General features: G+C 49.2%; 1 protein-coding gene across 1 annotated transcript in view; it reads right to left on the bottom strand.

Moving 5' to 3' along the window:
* The window catches only part of stxbp4 (syntaxin binding protein 4), a gene marked incomplete at both ends in the record, with an annotated part of 30,935 nt that extends 3,592 nt beyond the window's left edge, over window positions 1-27,343 (bottom strand). The window contains 17 exons of the mRNA XM_083932713.1: window positions 1-36; window positions 3,577-3,642; window positions 3,743-3,832; window positions 5,560-5,684; window positions 5,845-5,941; window positions 6,518-6,600; window positions 8,929-9,010; window positions 9,873-10,089; window positions 11,972-12,078; window positions 12,432-12,564; window positions 13,763-13,907; window positions 16,632-16,717; window positions 19,014-19,088; window positions 21,306-21,375; window positions 21,472-21,567; window positions 21,714-21,787; window positions 27,288-27,343. The exon at window positions 1-36 is cut by the window's left edge and continues 144 nt beyond it. Of these exons, the coding sequence (XP_083788839.1) occupies window positions 1-36; window positions 3,577-3,642; window positions 3,743-3,832; window positions 5,560-5,684; window positions 5,845-5,941; window positions 6,518-6,600; window positions 8,929-9,010; window positions 9,873-10,089; window positions 11,972-12,078; window positions 12,432-12,564; window positions 13,763-13,907; window positions 16,632-16,717; window positions 19,014-19,088; window positions 21,306-21,375; window positions 21,472-21,567; window positions 21,714-21,787; window positions 27,288-27,343 (1,638 nt within the window). The remainder of the gene's footprint in view (window positions 37-3,576; window positions 3,643-3,742; window positions 3,833-5,559; window positions 5,685-5,844; window positions 5,942-6,517; window positions 6,601-8,928; window positions 9,011-9,872; window positions 10,090-11,971; window positions 12,079-12,431; window positions 12,565-13,762; window positions 13,908-16,631; window positions 16,718-19,013; window positions 19,089-21,305; window positions 21,376-21,471; window positions 21,568-21,713; window positions 21,788-27,287) is intronic.
* Between the last annotated feature and the right edge of the window lie 157 nt (window positions 27,344-27,500).

The raw sequence follows: 27,500 nt of genomic DNA on the forward strand, positions 1-27,500 counted from the left end.
CAGAGCCCGACTCTCCTCCGCTCCCAGTTTCACGTCCTGTTGAAAAGGAGGCAGAAGAAGAAGAAGAGGAGAGAGAGAGAGAGAGGGAGAGAGAGAGAGAGAGGGAGAGAGAGAGGGAGAGGGAGAGTCATCATGGCAGCTCAACAGGTGAACAGGTTACTCAGCAGAGTGTCAGCGGTGCGTTCAGGGTCCAAAGCTTCCTAACGCTCCTAAATCTTTCTGGAGCGGTTGGTTTTTGAGTTCTGGGTGTCAGAGCGAGAGACGGAGCTCACACTGGAGCCCCCGCTCAGCACACGTCTCTCTTTGATGAGGTCACCGACCGTCACCGGAGGAACCACCAGGAACAGGTCCAGTGATGGGGTCCGCCCCAAATCTGCTCTACACACATCAGCACATGTGCACACGCTCTTTCTCTCTCCTATGAAACAAACAGGAAATGAGGCGCCCTCATGTGTTCGGCGTTTCTCTGCAGAGCGCCAACACTTTTTACACTATCAGCACTTTTTACTGCACGTCTGCATCAACTTAAAGAGAAATTACAGCGTAAAATCCTCCTCCAGGGTCTTTTTCTGCACTTTAACCATCAATAATCATGGAGACAGTTTTTATTAAGGTAGAAATCCAGGAGAGATGCTAACAGCCGGACGTGGCTAACAGTGGTTAGCTCGGGGCAGCACGGTGAAGGCATTCAAAGGTCTTTTTTAACCACTAATGCTGCTGAAAATAACAGCAAACCTCTGCAGCAGCATGAGAAGAGTCCCTACACACACAACAAAGCGTCATCAGCGTAGTTAGAGAAGCCAGAGTTTATTAAAGAGTGTTTTAAAGACTTACCTACTGGCCCCTGTACCAGCTCCTCTCATAGTAAAGTCCATCACAGTGGAAGGAGCCCATTGGTGCTTTGTTGTGTGTGTAGGGACTCTTCTCATGCTGTTGCAGAGGTTTGCTGTTATTTTCAGCAGCATTAGTGGTTAAAAAAGACCTTTGAATGCCTTCACCGTGCTGCCCCGAGCTAACCACTGTTAGCCACGTCCGGCTGTTAGCATCTCTCCTGGATTTCTACCTTAATAAAAACTGTCTCCATGGTTACTGAGGATTAAAGTGCAGAAACAGACCCTGGAGGATCAGGACTAGGAGCAGGTTGGGAGGTGGATGGATCCTAAAACACCAGACTTTCACCCGCGGGTGCTCAGGCTTCACTTCCTGTTGCTGTTCTTGTCCCGAACAACCAAAAGCAACCGGGTCCACCACAGTCTCACCAACCTGTTGATGGGTTTTGGGTCATTGTACCAACTTGTATTTCTATTGCACCTATAGTTGTTCACATGCTGTGCAGCATTCTGCATGGATCATACAAACACACGTACATCTGCTCTCAGGAGGGACTGGACTCTGACTCTTACAGATTGAAAGTAATCTGGTCGGGTAACGCGCCCCAGCATGAGCTTCAGGGGTCCAGCTGTGGTCTTGTGGGGGTCTGCAGGGCCCTCAGAGGTCCCCCCCCCCCCCCCCCGTCCTGAAGCCTGACCTCGGCTCTAATGAGGGAGCGTCTCCCCCTGCAGCTCTCCAGAAAGCACGACATGATGGAGGATCAGACGCCCCGCGGTGCAAACGCTGCGCTGCCTGGTGCTGTTTCCACTCTCAGTGCATTTGTGTCACTGGCGTTTTCTTCTTCTATGGTGCTTTTATATAACCTTGATGTAACGCCTCCGTCTCTGAGCTGCAGGTTCACGTGAAAGCCGCGACAGCCGGGGAAACGCCGCCCTGAGAGGAAGGAGCGTGAAACGCTTCCAGGTCGTTCTGGAGCGTGCGTTTCTTGTGCTGTATGTTTGTGCTGCGTTCTCGTCCTCTGACCCGTCACACACCTGCTGAGAGCCACCACGACCCTTACAAGCTAACGTTAGCTAAAGTTGACTGCCCGACTCAACAGGAAGTAGAAATTTCTCTTCATTAGATAGCTTAGCTACAACGAGATTTAGCTTGTGAAGCAGTTAAATGTCCAGTTCGGCGCCACGGACAGCTCAAAGGAGCGCCATCTCACTGGTCTCACTGTCGCGTTTGTGGGTTCAGGTCTGAACAGAACCCATGAACCTCCTGAACCACAGGTCTGCAGGGAGGGAGGAGGACTGCAGAGTGTGTGTGTGTGTGTGTGTGTGTGTGTGTGTGTGTGTGTGTGTGAGCGGTGTCTTAATGTGGATATTGATTGTTTTATGCAACAGAATCAAAGTTGAGAGGAGGCGGGAGAGTGAGAGTGGGAGAGGATGAGACCCTTCAGCCGTGAATCACAACAAACACACAGGAGCCCACACACACACACACACACACACACACACACACACACACACACACACACACACACACACACACACACACACACACACACACACACACACACACGATCATGGCCGACAGTTACCCCTCATGAATGTTGCAGGATTATTTTTATGTTGTTGTTTTTTTTTTTAGGAGAAAATTAAATATTTTCTTCTTCATTGTTCCTCAAAATCTGCACATCTGTGTTTTTGGTTTGGGTTTCATGCTTTAGTCCTGTGTCCTGCTGCTTCATCTGTGTCCTGCTGCCCTCTTCACTCACTCACTGACATGTTGCGGGTTCATTACATCTTCTAATCTCTGTTATGACGGAGCACGGATCCGAGCCAGCAGGAGGGTCAGGGAGCGGTCACAGAGCCGGAGCTGTGTGAGGTCAGAGTGAAACTCAACACATTCACACACTCCTTTACTCTGGTGTTACACTTTTAAAGGTTGAGTCTGTAGAGTGAGCAGAACAGCTCCATGTAGTGCCTCAAGATCATCGTCTCAACAACAAAAAAGAAGTCCAGCGGTGGGGTTGCCAGGTTGGTCAGACCCGGCCCAGTAGCTCCAGGAGACCGGAGTCTGTTTGAGCCTGTTTGAACCCGTCCCCTCCAGAAAACCACAGCATCAAAACAAGGATTAGAGGAGTTTGACTGACGCTTAGCGTTAGCCGTTAGCGTTAGCCGTTGCAGCTAAGTGCAGATGAAAGGGATGTTAGCATCAAGGAGAATGGCGTTCCTCTCCTTTCTCTCAGTCCATGGAGTGAATAATTCTACGGATCCAACCTTTAAAGTTTGCCGTATTGTATTTGTCGCATGTTGAATTATTTGTTTAATGGATGAAGTGTCAAAATTACTCAACAGTCCGAGAAACCCTGCGTCTGTGTCTGTGTCAGCGCCTGCGTCTGCGTCTGCGTCTGCAGCTGTGTCTGTGTCTGTGTCTGTGTCTGTGTCGGCATCTGCGTCTGTGTCTGTGTCTGCGTCTGCGTCTGTGTCTGCGCCTGCGTCTGTGTCTGCGCCTGCGTCTGCGTCTGCGTCTGCAGCTGTGTCTGTGTCTGTGTCTGTGTCTGTGTCTGCGTCTGTGTCTGTGTCGGCATCTGCGTCTGTGTCTGTGTCTGCGTCTGCGTCTGTGTCTGCGCCTGCGTCTGTGTCTGCGCCTGCGTCTGCAGCTGCGTCTGTGTCTGCGTCTGCGTCTGTGTCTGCATCTGTGTCTGCGTCTGTGTCTGCGCGCCAGGCTGGTGTCCCTGCAGCAGCCGTGACTCACCTGCTTCACTCTGCTGAGCTCCTCCTCCATCTGATGGTGGACCCTCTGAGACTCGACCAGCTGCTCCTGAAGGAGTTGGGAGAAAACAGGAAGTGAACAGGAAGTGAACAGGAAGCGCACAGACGAGCCTCGTTTGAACTCGTAAACGTCTGAAAAGTGTTTTTACCTGCAGCCTCTTGATCTCCCTCAGAGCCTCGATGTGCTCTTTCCTCAGCCGCTCCATCTCCTCCAGGTCCTCGAAGTCTGACAGAGGCGGCTGTTACAATATAGGATGATAATATTTATATTTATATATATATATATATGTGTGTGTGTGTGTGTGTGTGTTTTGACAACTATGTAAAAGATTATAAAAGTGCTCAAAGTCACCTAAAGTCTCTGCTGTCAACCAACAGATCAGTGAATCCCTGAAAAACTTGGATGTAAATTGACACTGATGATTTAAATATCAGCTAAAAACCGGACAGACACTAAAGAGGGAAGCAAAATTAAAGCCGCAAGCGGCGATGAACGCATGCGTCGCGTGTCGGGGGAGCCGGCACAACCTCATTGGACGCAGCTGTGCCTTTACGTGATCGTGGAATGGTGGCCGTGGGGCACTGGGGGGCCGTGGGGCTGTGGGGGACGTTGGGGCCATGGGGCCTCGGGGCCGCGGGCGGTCTATCGTAACTCTTGCAGTGCTTCTGGCGTCCGCTGTGTGCCCCTGGAGAGCGCGCACTAAACGTGCTCTGTGTCTCTGTATCAACTGTAGAACAAAGATTGAAAATGAGATCAGTTTGCTGTATCAGGCCCACTTCCTGTCGCCAGCAGGTGGCGCTGTGGTCACCACTGGCACGTGGTTGCCTTCAGGCCTGGACTCTCCCCGTTCCTGGAAATTCGGTGCAGTTTGGACGATGTGTGCTCAAGTTACAGCTGTTCCTGTTTACGATGTTTGTTTTAACTTCTACCTGCGACTGGTTTTGGTATCTCTATCTCTATATATATCTCTTATATCTCTGTTGTTTTTACGAACATCAAACCCAAACGTGTCCGTGCGTCTCTAAACACCGTCTCACTTCCTGTCTGCGGCTCATTGGTTCCTGCTGAAGACGTTAAGCACAAACGGAAACAGCTGCTCGCCGTAGTTTTACCAAACAAACAGGAGAAATAGTGCTTTGTTCGGGTCTACTTTCTGCGGCGGATGCATTCATACTCCGGTGAGTGTTTGTGGCAGCGGGACGGACGGACACATCTTTTCAGAATAAGAGCATGTGCAGCTGCAGCTCTCAGGCTGTGATTGATTGTTGCCGTGACACTGCGTGACCTCTGCAGAGTGTAAAATCTTTACAGGACGACAGGACGGTCCACGCGTCCACGGGTCGATGCCAGAGCGTCCACATCGACGTGGTTCAGCAGCGGCACATCACATCACATCACAGCAGCGGAGCATCAAACACGAGGGCGACACAGATCTGATGACGCTGCAGCGTGGAGATACTCTTATCTATGATTCATGAGTTCATTCAGTAAATGGCGTTTTGTCTCTTTACTCTCACGGGAGGAAAATGGAAGAGAAATGTCTCATTTCATTTGTGTTTATGACTTTTTTCTGTAACGTATTTACCATGTGACCAAAGACACGACTTTAACGCCACTGTGATATCTGAGGTCCTGAGACAGGAAACGGGCTTTAGACGACTTAACAAGGACACAAAACGACTAAAATAGGAATCAAACGACCGAAAATAGATGCAAAATGACTAAAAATAGATGCAAAATGACTAAAAACAGATGCAAAATGACTTAAAATAGATGCAAAACCAGCACAAAAAGATGCAAAATGACTAAAAAACTCTGTGGGGTCACTGAAACCGGCTCTAGATGGCGTGATGAGCTCAGACCCAACAGGTCCTTCGCTCCAGCCTTGACACACTCGTGGTTCTGGTTCAGACCCAGACCTGCAGAGGGGGCTCTGTGCCGTGTGTTTGAGGGTCCAGCTCTTACCCGTGGGTTGGTGGGGGACTCCAGCAGACTGGACAGGTCTTCAGACGTGAACCCGGACCCCGGCTGAGCGACGGACAGCTCCTCCAGCTGAGGCTGGAACAGCTCCCGGATCTGGATCTCAAAGTCTGGTTCACACCCAGAACACGAGGGGACGGGTTTATTTCACACTTTCATCATCGTCATCACAAACGAAACACTGCTGTGGATCTTAAACCGTAAAAGAATTCAATCTAAAGCCAATGAAACGCTTTTAATCTCAGCTCTAAGTGAACAGGTGAGTCTCACCTGTGAAGGCCACCGTCCCCGCTGGATCCGCTCGCAGCCTGGACCTGAGCGCCTGCCTCTGAGCGTCTGTGGGCTTCAGACCGAGCAGCTCCAGAGCCTGCACACACACACACACACACACACACACACACACACACACACACACACACACACACACACACACACACACACACACACACACACACACACACACACACACACACACACACACACACACACACACACACACACACACACACACACACACACACACACACACACACACACACACACACACACACACAGATCAATACACACACTGGTGACGCCCTGAAACAGCCACATGCCGTCACCGTCCAATGAAAAGCCTGATCCTCTGAACATGAGGAGCATGCTTGAGGTTCAGTTCAATTCAGTTTGTTTTTATCTTATTTTATTTATAATTTTATTTATTTACAAATAAAAAAAGAGACTTTAAAGAGAAGGTCTGGACCTCTGTGACTTATTTATGATTTACAACAATTCCTCCATGAGCAGCAAGAAGGAAGTGAAGAAATAACAATTACCAGGGCACTTAGACTAAACTTACCATGTATTAACACACACACACGCACGCACGCACACACGCACGCACGCACGCACACACACACACACACACCCACGCACGCACGCACACAAACACACACACACACACCTGCTCCAGCCGCTCCAGTTTGATGCGACAGCTGCTGCTGAGGGAACACTTCCTGTGCGGAGGCTGCTGACTGCAGGTCGGCTCTGCACACACACACACACACACACACACACACACACACACACACACACACACACACAAATGCAAAGGTTTGACTTATGTTCAGGATTCTGACTGAACTCATCACTTATCATCCACCCGATGACATTCTCCAGAATACTTCCTGACACGGAGCGTTCAGACGGGACTGAAACATGTTAACACACGTCCCAACGTCAAACTCATCCTGTCTGAACAATCCTCGCTCTTAACCCTCCTGTTGTCTTTGGGTCAAAATGACGCCACTGTGTTAAAAACCAACAAAAATCCCCTAAACGATATTTTTTTAACTTGAACTTTTATGACTTTTCCTCGATCGGCACCAACAGTAGAAACAGTGAAATGTTGCTTTTAGTCACATTTCCATGTGAGCTACGAACAAAGGTTCAAAGGTCGTCCTGGGGTCAAAATGACCCGTGAGGCACAAAGAGTTGAACTCAAGGTCACAGAGTTATTTACAAACCACTAAATGTTCCAGTGTTTAGTTGTTTTAGTCAGAATCAGACGTAACGAGACAGATCATGGGGTCTTCTCACGGACGGCTGTGCCTTTGATCTCAGATCAGTGAGCAGCAGACGTGAACGAGACAGTAGCAGACGTCAACAACACACAGGTGTTATCGCAGACTGCAGAGATCATAAAGGTGCTGCAGACGACAGGGCCCCGAACTCTGTCTGTGCTGAAGCCGTGAGCGTGCGTCACAACGCTGAAGAGGCTCTAGAGCGAGACGACTCTGATTCAGAAGAGGAAGTGGAGGATGTATCAGAAGAAGACGATGGGGAGGAATACGACCCAGAGCCTGATGAATGCTTATATTAGGGGATTAGTGAAGACGGGTCATTTTGACCCGGAGGACACAGGGTCTATACAGAAAATGAGGACAACAGGAGGGTTAAATCAACAGTATTCTTGTTCAGTGACCAGGAACATTTTGGATTTGTGTTGTATTGAAAAGTGCAGGAACACGAGCGGTCAGAAGTTTAGTTAAACTGCTACTACATCACGTCCACGTGTTACGTTTCACCGTTGGGTTGAAAAGTGACGTCTGAGTAAACTTCATTTGAACCCCGGAGACAGAGAGGAGGTTCAAGCCTGCAAGAGAAGCTGATGAGTGGAATATGAAAGCTCACAGAGACACAGAATGACCACAAAGAGACACAAAACAACTACAAAGAGACACAAAACAACTACAAAAAGACACAAAACAACTACAAAGAGACACAAAACAACTACAAAGAGACAAAAACAACCACAAAGAGACACAAAACAACTTCAAAGAGACACAAAACAACTACAAAGACACAAAACAACAACAAAGAGACACAAACAACTACAAAGAGACTCAAAACAACTACAAAGAGACACAAAACAACTACAAAGAGACACAAAACAACTACAAAGAGACAAAAAACAACTACAAAGAGACACAAAACAACTACAAAGAGACACAAAAAGACAAAAAACAACCACAAAGAGACACAAACAACTCCAAAGAGACACAAAACAACTACAAAAAGACACAAAACAACCACAAAGAGACACAAAACAACTACAAAGAGACACAAAACAACCACAAAGAGACACAAAACAACTACAAAGAGACAAAAACAACTACAAAGAGACACAAACAACTCCAAAGAGACACAAAACAACTACAAAAAGACACAAAACAACCACAAAGAGACACAAAACAACCACAAAGAGACACAAAACAACTACAAAGAGACAAAAACAACTACAAAGAGACACAAAACAACTACAAAGAGACACAAAACAACCACAAAGAGACACAAAACAACCACAAAGAGAAACAAAACAACACACATGAGACACAGGGCCGTAACGCTTCCCCCCGTGGCCCCAGAGAGGTAGGCCCCCCCCCCCCGTGTTTGTGTTACGTTGGAGTGTCAGAGTTTCCCCTTCGCTCCGAACACACATCCTTTAACATCCCACTTATACACAGAGACAAGATGAAGCTCAGCCAATCACAGGCCAGACGTCCCATCTGCCCCGCTACGTCTTCAAAAAGGGCGGCCAACCACACGCCATCTGCCCCCCCCCCCCCCCCTCGTCTGTCTCCATCAGACCTGCTACACGCGTTTCCTTTACCCGTCACACTTTACCACAAACGTGTCGGGGCCTCGTTTCCTCGTGATTCTGTCAGAACGCTGTTTTTGTCAAATGTAAAGCGTGTTTTTATTCACCTGTGCACCTCTGAGTCCTGCGTCACCTGCTGCTCGTGTTATTTATCATAATTAAATTATAATTATTTATGTATAATAATATTATTTATAATTAATAAGTTCATGTACCGGGGTTTGTGTCGGAGACGCCGTCGCTCTCCGGTGCTGAGGAGACACGTGCCGGCTCTGTCCTGCCTGGAGACACTCGCACCTGGAAACATCAACACAAGGGTTTGACGTGTGTGTGTGTGTGTGTGTGTGTGTGTGTGTGTGTGTGTGTGTGTGTGTGTGTGTGTGTGTGTGTGTGTGTGTGTGTGTGTGTGTGTGTGTGTGACCTCATGTAAGCTGTGACGTTATGTACTTGGTTATTTGTCAGGAAGACGTTTCTCCTCTCATCCAAGAGGCTTCATCAGTTAATGTACACATCTGACCAGGACCAGGACCAGGACCAGGACCAGGACCAGGCTGGGACAGGACCAGGACCAGGACCAGGACCAGGACCAGGACAGGGACCAGGACAGGGACCAGGACCAGGCTGGGACTGGACCAGGACCAGGACCAGGACCAGGCTGGGACTGGTCCAACTAGCTGGTGTGAGATCCAGGTCTTTAACCTCTCACAGGCCGATGATGTCACTGGAACCCTTTGTGCTCCAAGTGCCACGATCGTCGTTAGAGTGACAGTCGTTGGTGGGAAGTAGGTCTGGACTTGGTTAGTGCTGGTCCAGTCCCAGCCTGGTCCTGGTCCTGGTGTCTCAGACCTCCATCACTAAACAGAGGAGGAGGTCTGAGACACCACTTCTCTCCAGTTTACAATGCTGCCCTTTCATCTCCACACCAGTTAGTAAGACCAGTCCCAGCCTGGTCCTGGTCCTGGTCCTGGTCCAGTCCCAGCCTGGTCCTGGTCCTGGTCCTGGTCCTGGTCCCGGTCCTGGTCAGATGTGTACATGAACTGATGAAGCCTCTTGGATGAGAGGTGAAACTTCTTCCTGACGACCTGAACACACGAGAACCTTCACAGACTCATTAATGACGGTTTAAAGTCGGATCTGAGGTCAGGACTTAGGCTCTCACCTGGCTGACGTTGACCGCGGGCAGAGTCTCACAGGCGGGGTTTCGGCTGGACGTGATCTTGGTGACCACGGCGGGATGTGGAGGCATGTCTCTGGCCCTCGTCTGGGGTCCTCCTCCACCGCCGGACCCCTGCAGGGTGATGGGGCTGTGAGGGCCGCTGCTGGAGCTGGAGGACGACCTCCTCCTGATGAAGGCGATTTCCACGGTGGGGTCCGGTCTACAACACACAGGACCAGGTCTTAAAATGCCATGAAGGCAGAATTTTTAGACATTTATCGTTTTCACTGTGAGGACTTCGAACAAAATCAATTTCCCATTAAAGCTCTGGTCTACCATCTGGAATCTCATCTCATCTTCAGCCTCTTATCCGGGGTCGGGTCGCGGGCGCAGAAGCTCCAGCAGGGGACCCCAAACTTCCCTTTCCCGGGCCACATTAACCAGCTCTAACTGGGGGATCCTGAGGCGTTCCCAGGCCAGTGTGGAGATCTAATCTCTGCACCTGGTCCTGGGTCTTCCCCGAGGCCTCCTCCCAGCTGGACGTGCCTGGAACACCTCCCTAGGGAGGCGCCCAGGGTTCATCCAGACCAGATGATCCTGAACCACCTCAACTGGCTCCTTTCAACACAAAGGAGCAGCGGCTCTACTCCGAGTTCCTCACGGATGCTGAACTTCTCCCCCTCTCTCTAAGGGAGACTCCAGACCCCCTCCTGAGGAAACACAGTTCACACGCTTGGACCTGGACCTGGTTCTTTGGGTCCTGACCTGGACCTGGTTCTTTGGGTCCTGACCTGGACCTGGTTCTTTGGGTCCTGACCTGGACCTGGTTCTTTGGGTCCTGACCTGGACCTGGTTCTTTGGGTCCTGACCCAGCTTTCAGGACCACAGGTGAGGGTAGGAACCAGGACTGAGGGTAGATCCAGAGCTCTGCCTTCCTCAGCTCTCTGTTCATCACAACGGTGCAGTAGAGCGACTGCAGCTCCGCCCCCGCTGCTCCGATTCTCCGGCAAAACTCACGCTCAATCGTCCCCTCACTCGTGAACAAGATCCCGAGGTCCTTGAACTCCTTCACTTGGGGTCAGGACTCATTCCCTATGACGATTATGGTCCTGTACACGATATGAAGCAAAAAGAACCAAAAGACTGGAGCTTCTGTTACTGAGGAGAAGGAAAAAGACCGATATAAGAGGCGTCTGCTCGCCCCAACGCAGAAGAGAAAACCTAAGTTGAAAATGCAAAATGTGAGCTACATCTGAACCAAAGTGTCAAGAGTCGGTCCTGTGGGTCCCCCCTCTCTCTCCCTTTTCTGTGAGTTTGTCTCCCTCTGCCTGTTTCTACCTGCATGTGTCTCCCCCGTGTGTTGGTTGGTCCGGAGCAGGTCGGCGTGGTTCCTTCCCAGCTGCAGCTCTTTACGCTGATCACCTGATGGGGTATAAGAACCCAGAGCTGACAGACATGCAGCGCCGGACCGTCGTTCCCATTTATTTGGTAAACTCTTCGTCGGTTGGCTCCCGGTGCTCGTTCGTTCAGGTCTTGCGCTCCGTGTTTATTGTTGTTAATAATTGTTTTGCGCGTTCCTGTTTCCCTGATCCTGATCCCTGACCGTCCGTTGTTTCCCGTACCTGTTCCCTCGACCGTCCCGTCTTTAGTAGTTGTTCCTGTTTGTTGTCTGTACTTTTACCCCGTGTCCGTGTCTGCACTTGTGTCCGGCCCCTTCTGGTTATGTCCCCGCACCGTTCATGACACAAAGAGGAGTCAACATCGGGGGTTCCTCTGAGCGCTGGAGACGTCTACGCCAGGGTCTGGGACTGAACACAGATGCTGACAAATCTGCCTCAGAGGCTCAGCTGAGTTTCAGAGTGTGGACCAGAGCTTCCAATGTTAAATAATGACGTTAGCATCATCAAAAACTGCCAAAATCAAAACGTAACTTGTATTGTTCGGACTCTAATGTCTGTGTTTGATGTTCCCAGTGAAATCTTTTGCATTAGAAATGACAAACGTCTCTGTGCCGTCACGTTGACGACAGTTGGACCTTACTTTAGAGCCAAACTCGTCTTTTCTGGATTCTCCCTTTGAAAACGTGTCCGTGTGTGTTGCACCTGAGTTTGGTGCGTGTCAGGATGCTCCTGGCCTCCTCGTACGTCACTCCGATCAGAGACTCTTTGTTGATGGACACCAGCTGGTCCCCGACCTGCAGCCGGCCGTCCTGAAACAGCACAAACACACAGAAACACTGAGGGCGCCCTCCCACTGTTCCTCCGTACCGTGCCCCAGCACGTGTCACGGCTAAAGTCTGGTTCCTTTGACCAGTGTGAGTGCAACCGTACCACGTCTAGGAGCGGCACGCTTGCTTGTATTTCGGGCCTGTGTGTGTGTGTGTGTGTGTGTGTGTGTGTAACCTGTATTATAATAGAGTGAAACAATCGAATTTCCTGTTGTGGGACTAATAAAGTAATTCTTCTTCTTCTTCTGAAGGTCGACACTGACACAAGGTGCAACACCACAACAACATGTAATGACTCTAATGCTTTAGTTAGAGCGCGCGGCGAGGGCGCTGACCTTCTGGGAGTCTCCTCCGGGCACTATTTCCTGAATGAGCACCATTGGTCCTTCTGCGCGGTTAGCCCCGCCCTTGATGACGAGCCCGAGGCCTGTTCCCTTGGCAACACATATCAACTGAATGACGCTGTCACTGGGGAAGAGACGGAGAGGACGACACTCAGCGTGATTAAAGCCAACAAAGCCACGCCGCCGCTCACATCCAATCACACGATGACATAATCTCCCCCTCCTCCTCCTCCTCCTCCTCCTCTTCCTCTCTCTTCTCTGTGAAATTGCTGAAGAGGCTTTTCCCTATTTTTAGCTGTTGCTGTTCCAAACCTGCAGAAACACAGTCTAACAGTTATGTAACACCCCCCCCCCCCCTCCAAAAACACAGAATAATACCTCCAGAGAAAAGCTCTTTATTAACTTCCTGTCGCTCCTGAGTTTAATAACAAACAGCACAAACACGTCCTGTGATCACAGAGTGGTTTCAACTCTTTTAGGGCGCCCTCCCACTGTTCCTCCGTCCCGTGCCCCGTGCTTTAGGGTCCTTGTCCCCCCCTCCAGGCCCGTTTGTACTCACACTACCTGGGCCTCGGAGAATGCTTCTTGCTGCCTATACGTCATCACGCCGTAACACGTCACACGCATTGATGACGTCATGGCGATGCGTGGCTTTGTTTCCAGATCTTTCCGTAGACCTCGGAGTTTTTGTGCGTCTTGTCGACTGTTTTTGAATCTTTTCATCGACCAAATCTGCAGTAAACACTCCACCTCCGCATCACACCAACGTGAACCTTTCACCGCCATTGTTTGAAATGTCCGCGCATGGTCCCTCCTTCTTTTTTCTACGTCCCAACAGGCGCACAGGAAATGACCTCAGAACCGCCGTAGGCCTCGTGCTCGCACACGTGCGCACGCGCGCACGCTCGTGCTCGTACACGTGCAAACGTGCTTTACTAAAGCCCACCTCTCCCAAACGGGCCGTGGACGGTCGACCAAACAGTTGACAAGACGCACAAAAACTCCGAGGTCTACGGAAAGATCTGGAAACAAAGCCACGCATCGCCATGACGTCATCAATGCGTGTGACGTGTTACGGCGTGATGACGTATAGGCAGCAAGAAGCGTTCTCCGAGGCCCAGGTAGTGTGAGTACAAACGGGCCTGGAGGGGGGGACAAGGACCCTAAAGCCCGGGGCACGGGACAGAGGAACAGTGGGAGTGGACGAAATAATTAATTGGATCTAAACGTAATAATTAATGCTTCATCTCAAACGTGTGCACAGAGCAGAACAAGAATCATCTGAGGATCCATAAAGGTGCAAATGAGCTGCAGAGTCCCACCTGAAGGTGTGCGTGTGCGTGGACGCGTGCGTGGTATAGGACGGGTTGGCGTGGGTGTAGGCGGTGACCCCCTCTTTAGGACTGAGGAGCTGGGGGCTCTCGGATCTGGAGGAGGAGGAGGAGGAGGCCGTGTCTGTCAGCTTCCCTGAACAGAGACATGAGGACAAAGAAGAAGAAGAAGAAGAAACCGCAGAGGTGAGCGGGAAAAGGTGGGAGAGAGGAGAAGAAAGAGGGAGAGGGAAATAGAAAGTGAGTAGGACGGAGGTGGAGATGGAGATGGAGGGAGGAGGTAGAGAAGAGCGAGAACAGGTTAAATCAGATCACAAGATTTCTTACTTAGAGTGAGGACGTGTTCAGGAACACTGTCAAGGAATCCTTTAAAAGAGACATTTGATAAAGTGCTGACATTAGTGCAAAGTGGGGACATTTGTGCAAAGTGGGGACATTAGTGTGAAGTTGGGACATCAGTGCAAAGTGGGGACATTAGTGCAAAATGGGGACATTTGTGCAGAGTGGGGACATTAGTGCAAAGTGTGGACATTAGTGCAAAGTGGGGACATCAGTGCAAAGTGGGGACATTAGTGTGAAGTGGGGACATTAGTGTAAAGTGGGGACATTAGTGCAAAGTGGGGACATCAGTGCAAAGTGGGGACATCAGTGCAAAGTGGGGACATTAGTGCAAAGTGTGGACATTAGTGTGAAGTGGGGATATTAGTGCAAAGTGGGGACATTAGTGTGAAGTGGGGACATTAGTGCAAAGTGGGGACATTTGTGCAAAGTGGGGACATTAATGCAAAGTGGGGACATTAGTACGAATTGGGGACATTAGTGTGAAGTGGGGACATTAGTGTGAAGTGGGGACATTAGTGCAAAGTGGGGACATTAGTGCAGAGTGGGGACATTTGTGCTGAGTGGGGACATTTATGCGAAGTGGGGACATTAGTGTGAAGTGGGGACATTTGTGCGAAGTGGGGACATTAGTGTGAAGTGGGGACATTAATGCAAAGTGGGGACATTAGTGCAAAGTGGGGACATTAGTGCAAAGTGGGGACATTAGTGCAAAGTGTGGACATTAGTGCAAAGTGGGGACATTAGTGCAAAGTGGGGACATTTGTGCAAAGTGGGGACATTAGTGCAGAGTGGGGACATTAGTGCAAAGTGGGGACATTTATGCGAAGTGGGGACATTAGTGCAAAGTGGGGACATTAGTGCAAAGTGGGGACATTTGTGCAAAGTGTGGACATTAGTGCAAAGTGTGGACATTAGATCGAAGTGGGGACATTAGTGCAAAGTGGGGACATTAGTGTGAAGTGTGGACATTAGTGCAAAGTGGGGACATTAGTGTGAAGTGGGGACATTAGTGTGAAGTGGGGACATTAGTGCAAAGTGGGGACATTAGTGCAAAATGGGGACATTAGTGTGAAGTGGGGACATTAGTGCAAAGTGGGGACATTAGTGCAAAGTGGGGACATTTGTGCAGAGTGAGGACATTAGTGTGAAGTGGGGACATTTGTGCAAAGTGGGGACATTAGTGTGAAGTGGGGACATTTGTGCAAAGTGGGGACATTTATGCAAAGTGGAGACATTAGTGTGAAGTGTGGACATTTGTGCGAAGTGGGGACATTAGTGCAAAGTGTGGACATTTGTGCGAAGTGGGGACATTAGTGCAAAGTGGGGACATTAGTGCAAAGTGGGGACATTAGTGCAAAGTGGGGACATTAGTGTGAAGTGGGGACATTTGTGCAAAGTGGGGACATTTATGCAAAGTGGAGACATTAGTGTGAAGTGTGGACATTTGTGCGAAGTGGGGACATTAGTGCAAAGTGTGGACATTTGTGCAAAGTGGGGACATTAGTGCAAAGTGGGGACAATAGTGCAAAGTGGGGACAATAGTGCAAAGTGGGGACATTAGTGCAAAGTGGGGACAATAGTGCAAAGTGGGGACATTAGTGCAAAGTGGGGACATTAGTGTGAAGTGGGGACATTAGTGTGAAGTGGGGACATTAGTGAGAAGTGGGGACATTAGTGCAAAGTGGGGACATTTCTGCAAAGTGGGGACATTAGTGCAAAGTGGGGACATTAGTGTGAAGTGGGGACATTAGTGCAAAGTGGGGACATTAGTGCAAAGTGGGGACATTTGTGCAAAGTGGGGACATTAGTGCAGAGTGGGGACATTTGTGCTGAGTGGGGACATTTATGCGAAGTGGGGACATTAGTGTGAAGTGGGGACATTTGTGCGAAGTGGGGACATTAGTGTGAAGTTGGGACATTAATGCAAAGTGGGGACATTAGTGCAAAGTGGGGACATTAGTGCAAAGTGGGGACATTTAGGTAATTCAGGTTTAGGTCTGAATGAGGTTCAGGGTTCAGGTTGAGGTCTGAATGAGGTTCAGGGTTCAGGTTTAGGTCTGAATGAGGTTCAGGGTTCAGGTTCAGGTCTGAATGAGGTTCAGGGTTCAGGTTTAGGTCTGAATGAGGTTCAGGGTTCAGGTTCAGGTCTGAATGAGGTTCAGGGTTCAGGTTCAGGTCTGAATGAGGTTCAGGGCTCAGGTTGAGGTCTGAATGAGGTTTAGGGTTCAGGTTCAGGTCTGAATGAGGTTCAGGGTTCAGGTTTAGGTCTGAATGAGGTTCAGGGTTCAGGTTGAGGTCTGAATGAAAGTCAGGGTTCAGGTTTAGGTCTGAATGAGGTTCAGGGTTCAGGTTCAGGTCTGAATGAGGTTCAGGGTTCAGGTTCAGGTCTGAATGAGGTTCAGGGCTCAGGTTGAGGTCTGAATGAGGTTTAGGGTTCAGGTTCAGGTCTGAATGAGGTTCAGGTTCAGGTCTGAATGAGGTTCAGGGTTCAGGTTCAGGTCTGAATGAGGTGTTTCACCTGTACAGAGCTGAGTTGGGGAGATCCGTCCTGAAGCTGAGACATTATTGGATCCGTACTTTTCCATCAGCTCAACAAACTCCCTCCTGAAGGACACACACACACACACACACACACACACACACACACACACACACACACACACACACACACACACACACACACACACACACATTTGATCTGTGAGTGTTTGTCTCCCTCTGGTGGTCACAGAGGAGATCACAGTCTGCTGTGGGTGGGACACCCTCAGACACTCCTCGGTGCTCTGACCCGGTTGCGGTGCTTTGATGTGTCTTATTTAAAGCAGATGAACCTCCTGAACACTGCGTTTCTTTTCCCCATGAATGCCCCCAAACTTCCTTTAGGGCGCCCTCCCACTGTGCCTCCATCCCGTGCCCCGCGCTTTAGGGTCCTTGTCCCCCCCTCCAGGCCCGTTTGTACTCACACTACCTGGGCCTCGGAGAATGCTTCTTGCTGCCTATACGTCATCACGCCGTAACACGTCACACGCATTGATGACGTCATGGCGATGCGTGGCTTTGTTTCCAGATCTTTCCGTAGACCTCAGAGTTTTTGTGCGTCTTGTCGACTGTTTTTGAATCTTTTCATCGACCAAATCTGCAGTAAACACTCCACCTCCGCATCACACCAACGTGAACCTTTCACCGCCATTGTTTGAAATGTCCGCGCATGGTCCCTCCTTCTTTTTTCTACATCCCAACAGGTGCACAGGAAATGACCTCAGAACCGCCGTAGGCCTCGTGCTCGTACACGTGCGCATGCTCGTGCTCGTACACGTGCAAACGTGCTTTACTAAAGCCCACCTCTACCAAACGGGCCGTGGACGGCAAGCGTGCCGCTCCTAGACGCGGTCAGTTGCACTCACACTGGTCAAAGGAACCAGACTTTAGCTGTGGAACCTGTTTGGGCATGGTACGGAGGCACAGTGTGAGTGTGACCTAAGTCCTGCTTTTGCCCAGGCCTCACATCAGGCCGGTGTCCTCGCTGTGACCGGCTGCAGCGCTCTGCACATTATAATCATCATTATTTTTCAAGTGTGAAACAAACAACTGCTACAATCAAGGTCGAGCTTCGAGGGGAAGACTTGACATGTCAGCACAAAGCTGCTGCACACACACACACACACACACACACACACACACACACACACACGCACACACACACACACACGCACACACACACACACACGCTGCTGCTGCTTTGGTTTCATTATAATGAGAGTGAAATGAAAGCAGTGGTCTCTCTGCCAGAGGTGGACGACCTCGCCGCTGCAGCCACAACAACATGTTCACTTCTGATCGAGCGGCTGGGATTTTCTGTTTTTCAGCCTCAAATCACCTCCAGCTCATCTGTGACTCACATCTGCTCGTCTCCTGCGTCCTCCAAACACGCTGCTCCCGTCTCTGTCTCTCTGTCTTTCTCCTGTTTTTTGTTCCGTTTGGTTTCAGAGATGAGGAAGTGAATCACAGCTGCATCAGATGGACACACGTGGGTTTGTTCATGTTGGGGAATTGAACAATATGTGCACGGTTCTTTATGTTCCTGGGCTTAAAGAAAGATTCAGGTATAAATCTAACCCAGGGGGGTCAAAGTGATCCAGTAAAGGGGGGGCTGTGGCTGCAGGTTTTCATTCCAACCAAGCAAGAACACACCTGCAGCCACAGCCCCCCTTTACTGGATCACTTTGACCCCTCCGGCTCTAAACACTGGTGTAAGATGTCAAAGCGCTGAGTCAGCAGAGACTGCAGAGTCAGCAGTGTCTGCAGAGCGTCCTTAAAAGTGCAGCCTGGATGTGACCCTTAGCACACGGTTGTTTCTGCTGACCTGTGATCAGCTGGAGCCCCATGGACGGACAGCAGAGCTCCGTGGATGGACAGCAGAGCCCGTGGGCGGACAGCAGAGCCCCGTGGACGGACAGCAGAGCCCGTGGACGGACAGCAGAGCCCATGGACGGACAGCAGAGCCCGTGGACGGACAGCAGAGCCCGTGGACGGAGGCAGAGCCCGTGGACGGAGGCAGAGCGTCCCTATTGTGTCACTGTGTGTTTGTTTCAGGCTGACGGAGAAAAGCACCGCCGACAGCAGAGTGCCAGCTCCGTTTACCTGCTGCTGGGGAATGACAGGAACGCTGCCGTCAGGGTTCAAACCGAGGACGCATCAAAGCCCGCACACACCAACCAGACCGTCTCCTTTAGTGGTTAAACTTAACCGTCTCCTTTAGTCGTCTAAACTTAACCGTCTCCTTTAGTCGTCTAAACTTAACCGTCTCCTTTAGTCTAAACTTAACCGTCTCCTTTAGTGGTCTAAACTTAACCGTCACAGGAAGGAAACATCAAAGCAAAGTGTTATTTGTTTGTCTCACCTGGACTCGTCGTCCCTGGCGACCAGCAGGGACATGTGATTGGAGAGCGAGGCGGTCCTCAGGATCTCCACGGCCCTATCAGAGAGCAGGACAGATGTGACATCATCAGCTGGTGTGCAGGTGAACACACAGTAAACGTCTCACAGTTGCTGATGTTAGCATGGCAACATTTGCTAATGAGCAGTGAACATAACGTGCAGCTGATGCTGTTTGTTCTGCAGATATTTGGTCATAGGTTTAATGTTTAATGTAATAATAAATGTCCCACTGTGCCTCCGTACCGTGCCCCAGCACGTGTCACGGCTAAAGTCTGGTTCCTTTGACCAGTGTGAGTGCAACCGTACCACATCTAGGAGCGGCACGCTTGCCGTCCACGGCCCGTTTGGGAGAGGTGGGCTTTAGTAAAGCACGTTTGCACGTTTGCACGTGTACGAGCACGAGCGTGCGCACGTGTACGAGCACAAGGCCTACGGCGGTTCTGAGGTCATTTCCTGTGCGCCTGTTGGGACGTAGAAAAAAGAAGGAGGGACCATGCGCGGACATTTCAAACAATGGCGGTGAAAGGTTCACGTTGGTGTGATGCGGAGGTGGAGTGTTTACTGCAGATTTGGTCGATGAAAAGATTCAAAAACAGTCGACAAGACGCACAAAAACTCCGAGGTCTACGGAAAGATCTGGAAACAAAGCCACGCATCGCCATGACGTCATCAATGCGTGTGACGTGTTACGGCGTGATGACGTATAGGCAGCAAGAAGCATTCTCCGAGGCCCAGGTAGTGTGAGCACAAATGGACCTGGAGGGGGGGACAAGGACCCTAAAGCACGGGGCACGGGACGGAGGCACAGTGGGAGGGCGCCCTCAGTGAACTAAACTTCCCCTTGAGGCCAAATCCTTTCACTAGTTTTGTTTTTCACACTGAAGCGACTTTGAAGAACTTATTCTGGACCCGTTCATGTGTGTAAACTCAAGATATCTGAGTGGGATTGGTCTCAGGACACTTTACAGAGCAGGTAAAGACCAAACTCTATGACTTATTCATGATTTACAGACACAACAATTCCCCCGTAGAGTCACGGTGGCGTTGAAAACCTTCACCATAACAGACAGGAATGTCAGACCCAGCCCAGGACCCTGAGCCTGCACCAAAGACAAGTTTCCATCTTCATCATTTTTAGGACTTTTTGTTCCCAAACTCCTAATTTTCCACTCGTTTTGGAGCATTTTTATATCGTCCCCTCATGACGCTTCTCCTTCATTCTGTTCGACATGACACAGTTTAAACACCACTCAAATGTGTCATGTTTTCAGTAGTAAAAGTACTTTTAATCAGGTGTGTTATCTCGGGGATTAGTGATTTAGTGTTCCAGGGTCGAGCTTCACGTCCAGTGTGAAGCGACGCTGCGTCATCTCGGTGCAGTGTCTGTGATTCACGCTGTCTCTGCTTCTCTACACTAAAATATCAAAGCTAGAAACTGAACCTGAGAGGATTTATGTTCATTTTTATGTTTTTTAAACACGGCAGTAAAGTTTCAGTTGAGTTTTTCTTCCAGGTTTTAGTTGAGTCAGCTATTTTTCCCTGCCTGTTTGTGTTTGTTTGCTTGTTTACACTGAAAGGATCCTGACAAAACGTTCCTCAGCGGTTTACAGAAGAATCAGACGGACTTAAAAACCATAAGGATGTCATTATAACACAAGTACGTCTCTAACTTGAGTCCAAAGCCGTTTCTCAATCTGCGTCCGCTGTTGTCAAGTACCGTCCAAACGCCCGGATGTGACTTGCTCCACGAGGTGACTTGTGTGGAGTTCAGACAGCCGAGTATCTCAGGATGCATTTCACATTAACGGCCGTACTGTGTCCTCCTGTCCTCCCGTTCTCCGGAGTTAGGAGTTTGTCTAAATTGCGCTCATGTCAGCTCAATTTAGACAAACCCAATGGATTCACAGACCCCCAAAGACACACTGGGTTAGACCCCAAGATCCCTTGTTGGTTAGAATATGTTAAGGGCTTTCTGCTCGTCTTGGACGCCATCTTTCTAGTGGTCAAACTTTGGGAAACGTTCAGTACGTTATTAAGGAAACCTGATCCTACAAACAACAGCTGAGAAACCGTGTTTTTCCCGTTCATGCAGCCGCCTACTGTAATAACTCCTGATCCAAATGTCCCTTTGCTCGGTTGGTCCTCTGTATTTCAGTCTGGAGCGTCCAAAACACACCTCACCTAAAAAAAACACCCTCTGCAAACACACACACACTCACTGCTAAAGTGCAGACGCAGCACATGTCACACTCACCTCTCATTGGTCACCCCTATCAGACTGATGTTATTGACATCCAGAATCAGGTCGCCTGACTTAAGCCGACCTGGAACAGAGAGTGACAGAGCGACAGACCTGGTGAGGGAGGATAATAATAATATAACTCCCCCCCCGGGGTGAGACCACGTAACAAAGGACCTACCGTCCAGAGCCGCCAGCCCACCGGCGATCACCCGCTTGATGTAGATGCCAAACTCTTCTCCCGTCATCTCTCTGTACCCGCCGATGATCTTCACACCTGTGCACACAAGAGTGCGGGTTAGTGAGGAGACGGATCAGATGACACCTCTCTGCTGTTAATGCACGTGCTGAGCTGCAGTTCAGAGAGCACGTAAACACTGGAGAGGTCAGGGAGGTCAGGGAGGTCAGGAGGAGGACGCTCACCGAGTCCCTTCTTGCAGTCACAGAACTCCAGCCTCTGTACGGCTCGGTTGATGCCGTGCGGGCCCATGATCGTCCTGGCAACAAGCAAAAACACAACACATTCAAAAACAAATCAACATGCTGCCTCGTCCAAAGCCTCTCCCTCCCTCCCTCTCTCTCTCTCTCTCTCTCCCTCTCTCTCTCCTCTGTGCTCTGCTGCACAAAATAATCAAATCATCACAGGATTTTGTCATTGTCTCCCTCCCTCCCTCCTTCCTCCGCCCCATGACGTCCCCCCTGTTAAACGGTACGGCGGTCGTGCGCGTTACGAACACAAACAGTGATTAAAAATCATCAAAGGAACTTTACAGAGCGATCGTTTTATCCTCGACAGCCGCCGCGGAGCTGAGACGGTTCAGATTAGAGAGATTCCTCAGACGTGGTTAACGTGGCGCTGCTGTCGGCCGTCACTGTCACAACAAAGGTGTTTGTGTAGAGACGGCATCTATTGTCGTGGGCGTCCTGACTTCACTCCACAGGGCTCTCTTGGGCTAAAAAATAACAACAATGTCATTGTCATTTCACCTTATGCCCATGATGAAAAGGCGTCTCACTGAAAGAAAGAGGTGATCGTATTTGTTGAAAGGTTCGGCCGTTGTCGTCTGTTTTGTTGGACGGAGCACGCTCGTACCAAACGGGCCGTGGACGGCAAGCGTGCCACTCCTAGATGCGGTACGGTTGCACTCACACTGGTCAAAGGAACCAGACTTTACCTGTCGAACCTGTTTGGGCACGGTACGGAGGCACAGTGGGAGGGCGCACTTAAGGGGAGACCCGTGGATACCCATACTCATGATCATTCTTGCGGTCAGAGGTTAAGGAACCCCTTTGAAAATGACCCTGTCCCTCGACAAAATTTGGCCTAACTTTGAAACATTATGTTGCAAACATCCCAACAAGCTAGCATTTTAGGCTTGGACCAATATATTCTTTAGAATTAGATCTAGTTTCAGATGATTTCACTAAAACTTTGAAATTCAGTTCACTAGACCCTGTGAAAGAAAATTCAGGTTTAGCAACTTTTGATTTAATGTGTCAAAGTTTTAGGATCGTCCTTCCTTTGCTCCACTGCGACACAGTACCCCGCAGGAGAAGTGCTCAAAAGAGACTTGAGGCATTTCTCAATATAAAGTATTCCAAGTTCAGACTTGTTGGCTTAGTCTTCAGACTTTGCAAGTTGGACTCGGGAGTCCACACTCCTGAGGACGGGAGGACACAGTACGGCCGTTAATGTGAAATGCATTCTGAGATACCTGGCAGTCTGAACTCCACACATGTAATGTCGTGGAGCAAGTCACATCTGGGCGTTTGGAGGGTACTTGACAACATGCGGACTATTGAATTGGAAAAGGACTTAAGCTGCGACTGATGACATTTCACAAGTCCACGAGAACAAATTCAGAAACAGGTTTGGACTCAAGTTTGATATAATTCACCAAAAAACAGGCCTGTGATTTTGTTTTACACTTGATTTGAAAACAAGATACCAACATGTATCAAAACAACACAGTACTGACTTTTGTTTTGTAGGTTTTTAGCCTAAAGCACAACTCAGAGAGCAGGGAGGGAAACAGGCAGAGGTCGATTCCAGACAGGTTAGCAAAAGAAGACAAACTGCTTAACCAATTAGGGATCAGACAAAGAGGCACCGGTCCAAAAAGCAGGCGGGGATCAGAGGATCAGAGATGCAGGCTGAACCCTAAGTAACGAGAACATTAGACGATCTGGCAAAGAATGAATGGGAAAGTACCAGTGAAGTCTAGAGACTGCGAGGCTGATGGGGAAGTGGCTTTGGTGTTGTGACAAAAGCCAAGACAACAATACCAAAAGCTTAGCACATAATCCCTGTGACCTCCGCTGCCTGTCTGTTCACCTGTTCCCACTTTCCCTGCAGTATCCTGTGTACCCGGCACACTCCCATCCACTCTTTCTTTGTCTTTCTGTTCATTGTTGAGATAAAAGCCTGGTCCCTCCCCTCGGTGCCCGTCCTCTAAACCCCTTCGCTACAGCAAACAACAACAACCTCTGAGCTGCAACCGACATTTAGCTCATCTGAATGAATCTGAGTTTGTAGCTGCAGGACTGAGACAACTTGCTGACTCACCTGATTAAAAAGCAGGCTCCGCTTGTTTGTATTTCTTTAAACCAATCACAGAAGGGGAGGAGGAAGCCTTTCTACCTGCACTGTACATCCGCTAAACTACTCTTCACTGTCTATTGTGCCTTCACCTTCCTGCCCATCCGACTCCTGCCCCTCAGTCTGACCCCTCTCAGATAAGTTTGCCCGGTCTCGTCCGCCTCCCTGGTTTTGACTGTGGACGTTTTGTTTTAGGAGTAAACTTTGACTCATCCTGTCCCTCTCTGAGTCGTGCATCTGTTTCTCTGCTGAGCCATAACAGATTTAATGTTCGTGCATGTGTTCATTAAAGGGGATTATTTCCCCAACACAATCCTTGTTGCTGCTCAGAATCCTTTATGCTGAATGTAACTGTAAAATGTCTGATAAAAATGGTCAGGTCCTTGACGTAAGCATCTCCGACTGATCCATTCATGCTGAACCTTTATCCTCAATCATTAGATTAAAGGTGTCGTTGTGTGAATGAAGGAGTAAAAGGTCTTGAGAGGAAGAACACAGAGCTGTGTTCAGGACTGCTCTGACGTTATCTTGGTATCTACAGCGAGCTGTGAGGCGGCGCTGCCGCCAGCAGCTGGTTACATACAGTATAATGTGTGTTATGTAAGGGATAATGTACGGAGAAGTGGATAAATAAAGATTTCAAGGTGAAGCCGAGGGCACTGTGCTCTCTCCAGAGGCTTATTTTGAAATAACATTATCCATCTTAACACACTGCCCAAAACCAAATATATATATATATATATATATATATATATATATATATATATATATATATATATATATATATATATATATATATATATAAATATATAAATCAGTAGATAAGGTTTAAGGTTTCTTTATTAGTGCCCAAGGGTAAATGTGTTCTGCAGATGGATGAAGATTCAGTGTTCCAGGGTCCAAACAGACATCAGAGCCATGACGCCGAGGACATTAACACAACGAGGTCTCACATAAAAGAAAGTCATGATGAAAAAGTGCTTCCACAGACTCAAACCTGGTCCTTATAGACCCAATGACAGTCATACCTGGTCCTGATAGACTCAATGACAGTCATACCTGGTCCTTATGGACCCAAGGACAGTCATACCTGGTCCTTATAGACCCGATGACAGTCATACCTGGTCCTTATAGACCCAAGGACAGTCATACCTCGTCCTTATAGACCAAAGGACAGTCATACCCATTCCTTACAGACCCAATGACAGCCATACCTGGTCCTTATAGACCAAAGGACAGTCATACCTAGTTCTTATAGACCAAAGGACAGTCATACCTGGTCCTTATAGACCTGATGACAGTCATATCTGGTCCTGATAGACCAAAGGACAGTCATACCTGGTCCTTATAGACCTGATTACAGTCATACCTGGTCCTTATGGACCCAAGGACAGTCATACCTGGTCCTTATGGACCCAAGGACAGTCATACCTGGTCCTTATGAACCCAAGGGCAGTCATGTCTGGTCCTTAGGGACCCAAGGACAGGTAAGCCAGTCCTTATAGACCCAAGGACAGTCATACGTGGTCCTTATAGACCAAAGAACAGGACATCTGAACCTAATGTGCATGAACCAAAGGAGACCCGATCCAACAGGGAGCTGAGGTCTCTAGGACCTGGTCTGAAATAGACCAGGGGATAATGAGATACACTCAGGTTTAGACATATTGACACACTGACTCCTGTGTCACGTCTTGGATACCTGGAGCTGAGCAGACCCATAAAGACTGAAATGTCTGGCTTTGAATGCATGTGGGACATTAATGTGAGCTCCCAGCTTTCACCTGAACAGGTTTATAGTTTCCTGCCCGAGTTTTGTTTCGTTTTACCAAATCAAATGTTGGCTTTCACATGAATAACCTGCCGGCAGCAGCTCTCCAAGAACAGCAGACAACGTGCAGCTGCTCCCTGCTGGGACATGAGGGAGCAATTAAACTGATCACTTAATGCCTGATAATCTGCGTTACCTGCCGCAAGTGATTAACATCACACGCAGACCGGCTGCAGGGAGAACACACAGTAACAGCACTGCAGAGACACCAGGCCAGTATGAACCAACACTGACCCTGATCGAGTTATATCAGTGTTTTAAGTTATTATTTAGAAGACAGGTCGGGTATTCAGGGGATTAAGAAAACGTCCATTTTTACATCTTCACATCGAGAGAACGAGTTTGCTGCTGACAAACTGAGCGCTCAACTTTTTCTGGTCTCATCTCATCTCATCTTCAGCCTCTGATCTTGGATCAGGTCTCAGGGGCAGCAGCTCCAGCCTCTGATCCTGGATCAGGTCTCAGGGGCAGCAGCTCCAGCAGGGACCCCAAACTTCCCTTTCCCGGGCCACATTAACCAGCTCTAACTGGGGGATCCTGAGGCGTTCCCAGGCCAGTGTGGAGATCTAATCTCTCCACCTGGTCCTGGGTCTTCCCCGAGGCCTCCTCCCAGCTGGACGTGCCTGGAACACCTCCCTAGGGAGGCGCCCAGGGTTCATCCAGACCAGATGATCCTGAACCACCTCAACTGGCTCCTTTTTCAGGGTTCAACATAAAATCTCCCGCCTGTTCTCATTCCCATTATGTCACGCCTCTCTGCGTTTGGCAAAACCACGCCAAGCTTTCAACTTTAAACCCACCCATGTTGATATTCAACGCTCAAAGCTCGTGCTCAAGGGTTAAGAGCGCAAAACTTCACGTAAGGCAGGTTGGAGTCATGGATTTGTCGAACAAACACCAGGAGACTGCGGTGGGTCACTGTATTTACCTTACAAACACTTATTTTAACTCCATCCATGATCTTTTTTCTAACCCTAACCAAGTGTTTTTATTGGTTTAACGTAACCACGAAGTTTAATGTGAGCTCAAAATGTAAACAACGCGTCCCCTGCGTCTGGGAGCGTTAAGAAATGACGCCTAAAGGTCCTGGCAAAACCAAAAGTGACGAGCCGCTCTTTCAATAACGTCTAAAAGTCACCGTGTGAGGAAAAGTTTGCAGGTTTTTTACCAGACAACCCTCCTGATGAAGGTGAAATATACATTTAAAACATATCAGACACATGCAGTGAATTAAAAGACACTAAATGTTCATTTGAAATCAAGTAGAAAGTCTGGATCTGAGCGGATCGACTGCTGTTTGTTATTAAAAGAAAATGTTGGCGTCTCCCTTTAAAGCAGCTCTTACATGCATGACCCAGAACTGTGCACAAGCATGTGGACTTAAACTGCGAGGCATCTGCCGGTGAGCAGGCTGTAAACCTGTTTCACCCCTGAAGTCTGTGACCCACGTGATCTAGTGCTGCAGCCGAAGATCGAGGACGGAAAGACAAAACAAAGAAAGCTTAAAGGAGACGAAGTGTTCTTCTTTTTAAAGAAGGAGGGAAGGAAAGGAGGAGGAGCAGCTTACCAGTAGAGGAGAGACAGCCCATCGAATCGCTCGGCGTCCTGAGGGAGAAATGGCATCGCACGACGGTCCGAGACAACCAGAACACAACCAACCAATCACACGGCACAAACGCACAAACACGCACAAAATGCTACGGCGCCATGCGACAGCGGCGGGTCGGTTCGAAGGAGACGGAACGAGATGAGACGGCGGCTGCGGTTCAAACGAGGTCGG

The sequence above is a fragment of the Echiichthys vipera genome (genome assembly GCF_963691815.1).
Source record: "Echiichthys vipera genome assembly, chromosome: 18".
In the NCBI taxonomy this organism is placed as follows: domain Eukaryota; kingdom Metazoa; phylum Chordata; class Actinopteri; order Perciformes; family Trachinidae; genus Echiichthys; species Echiichthys vipera.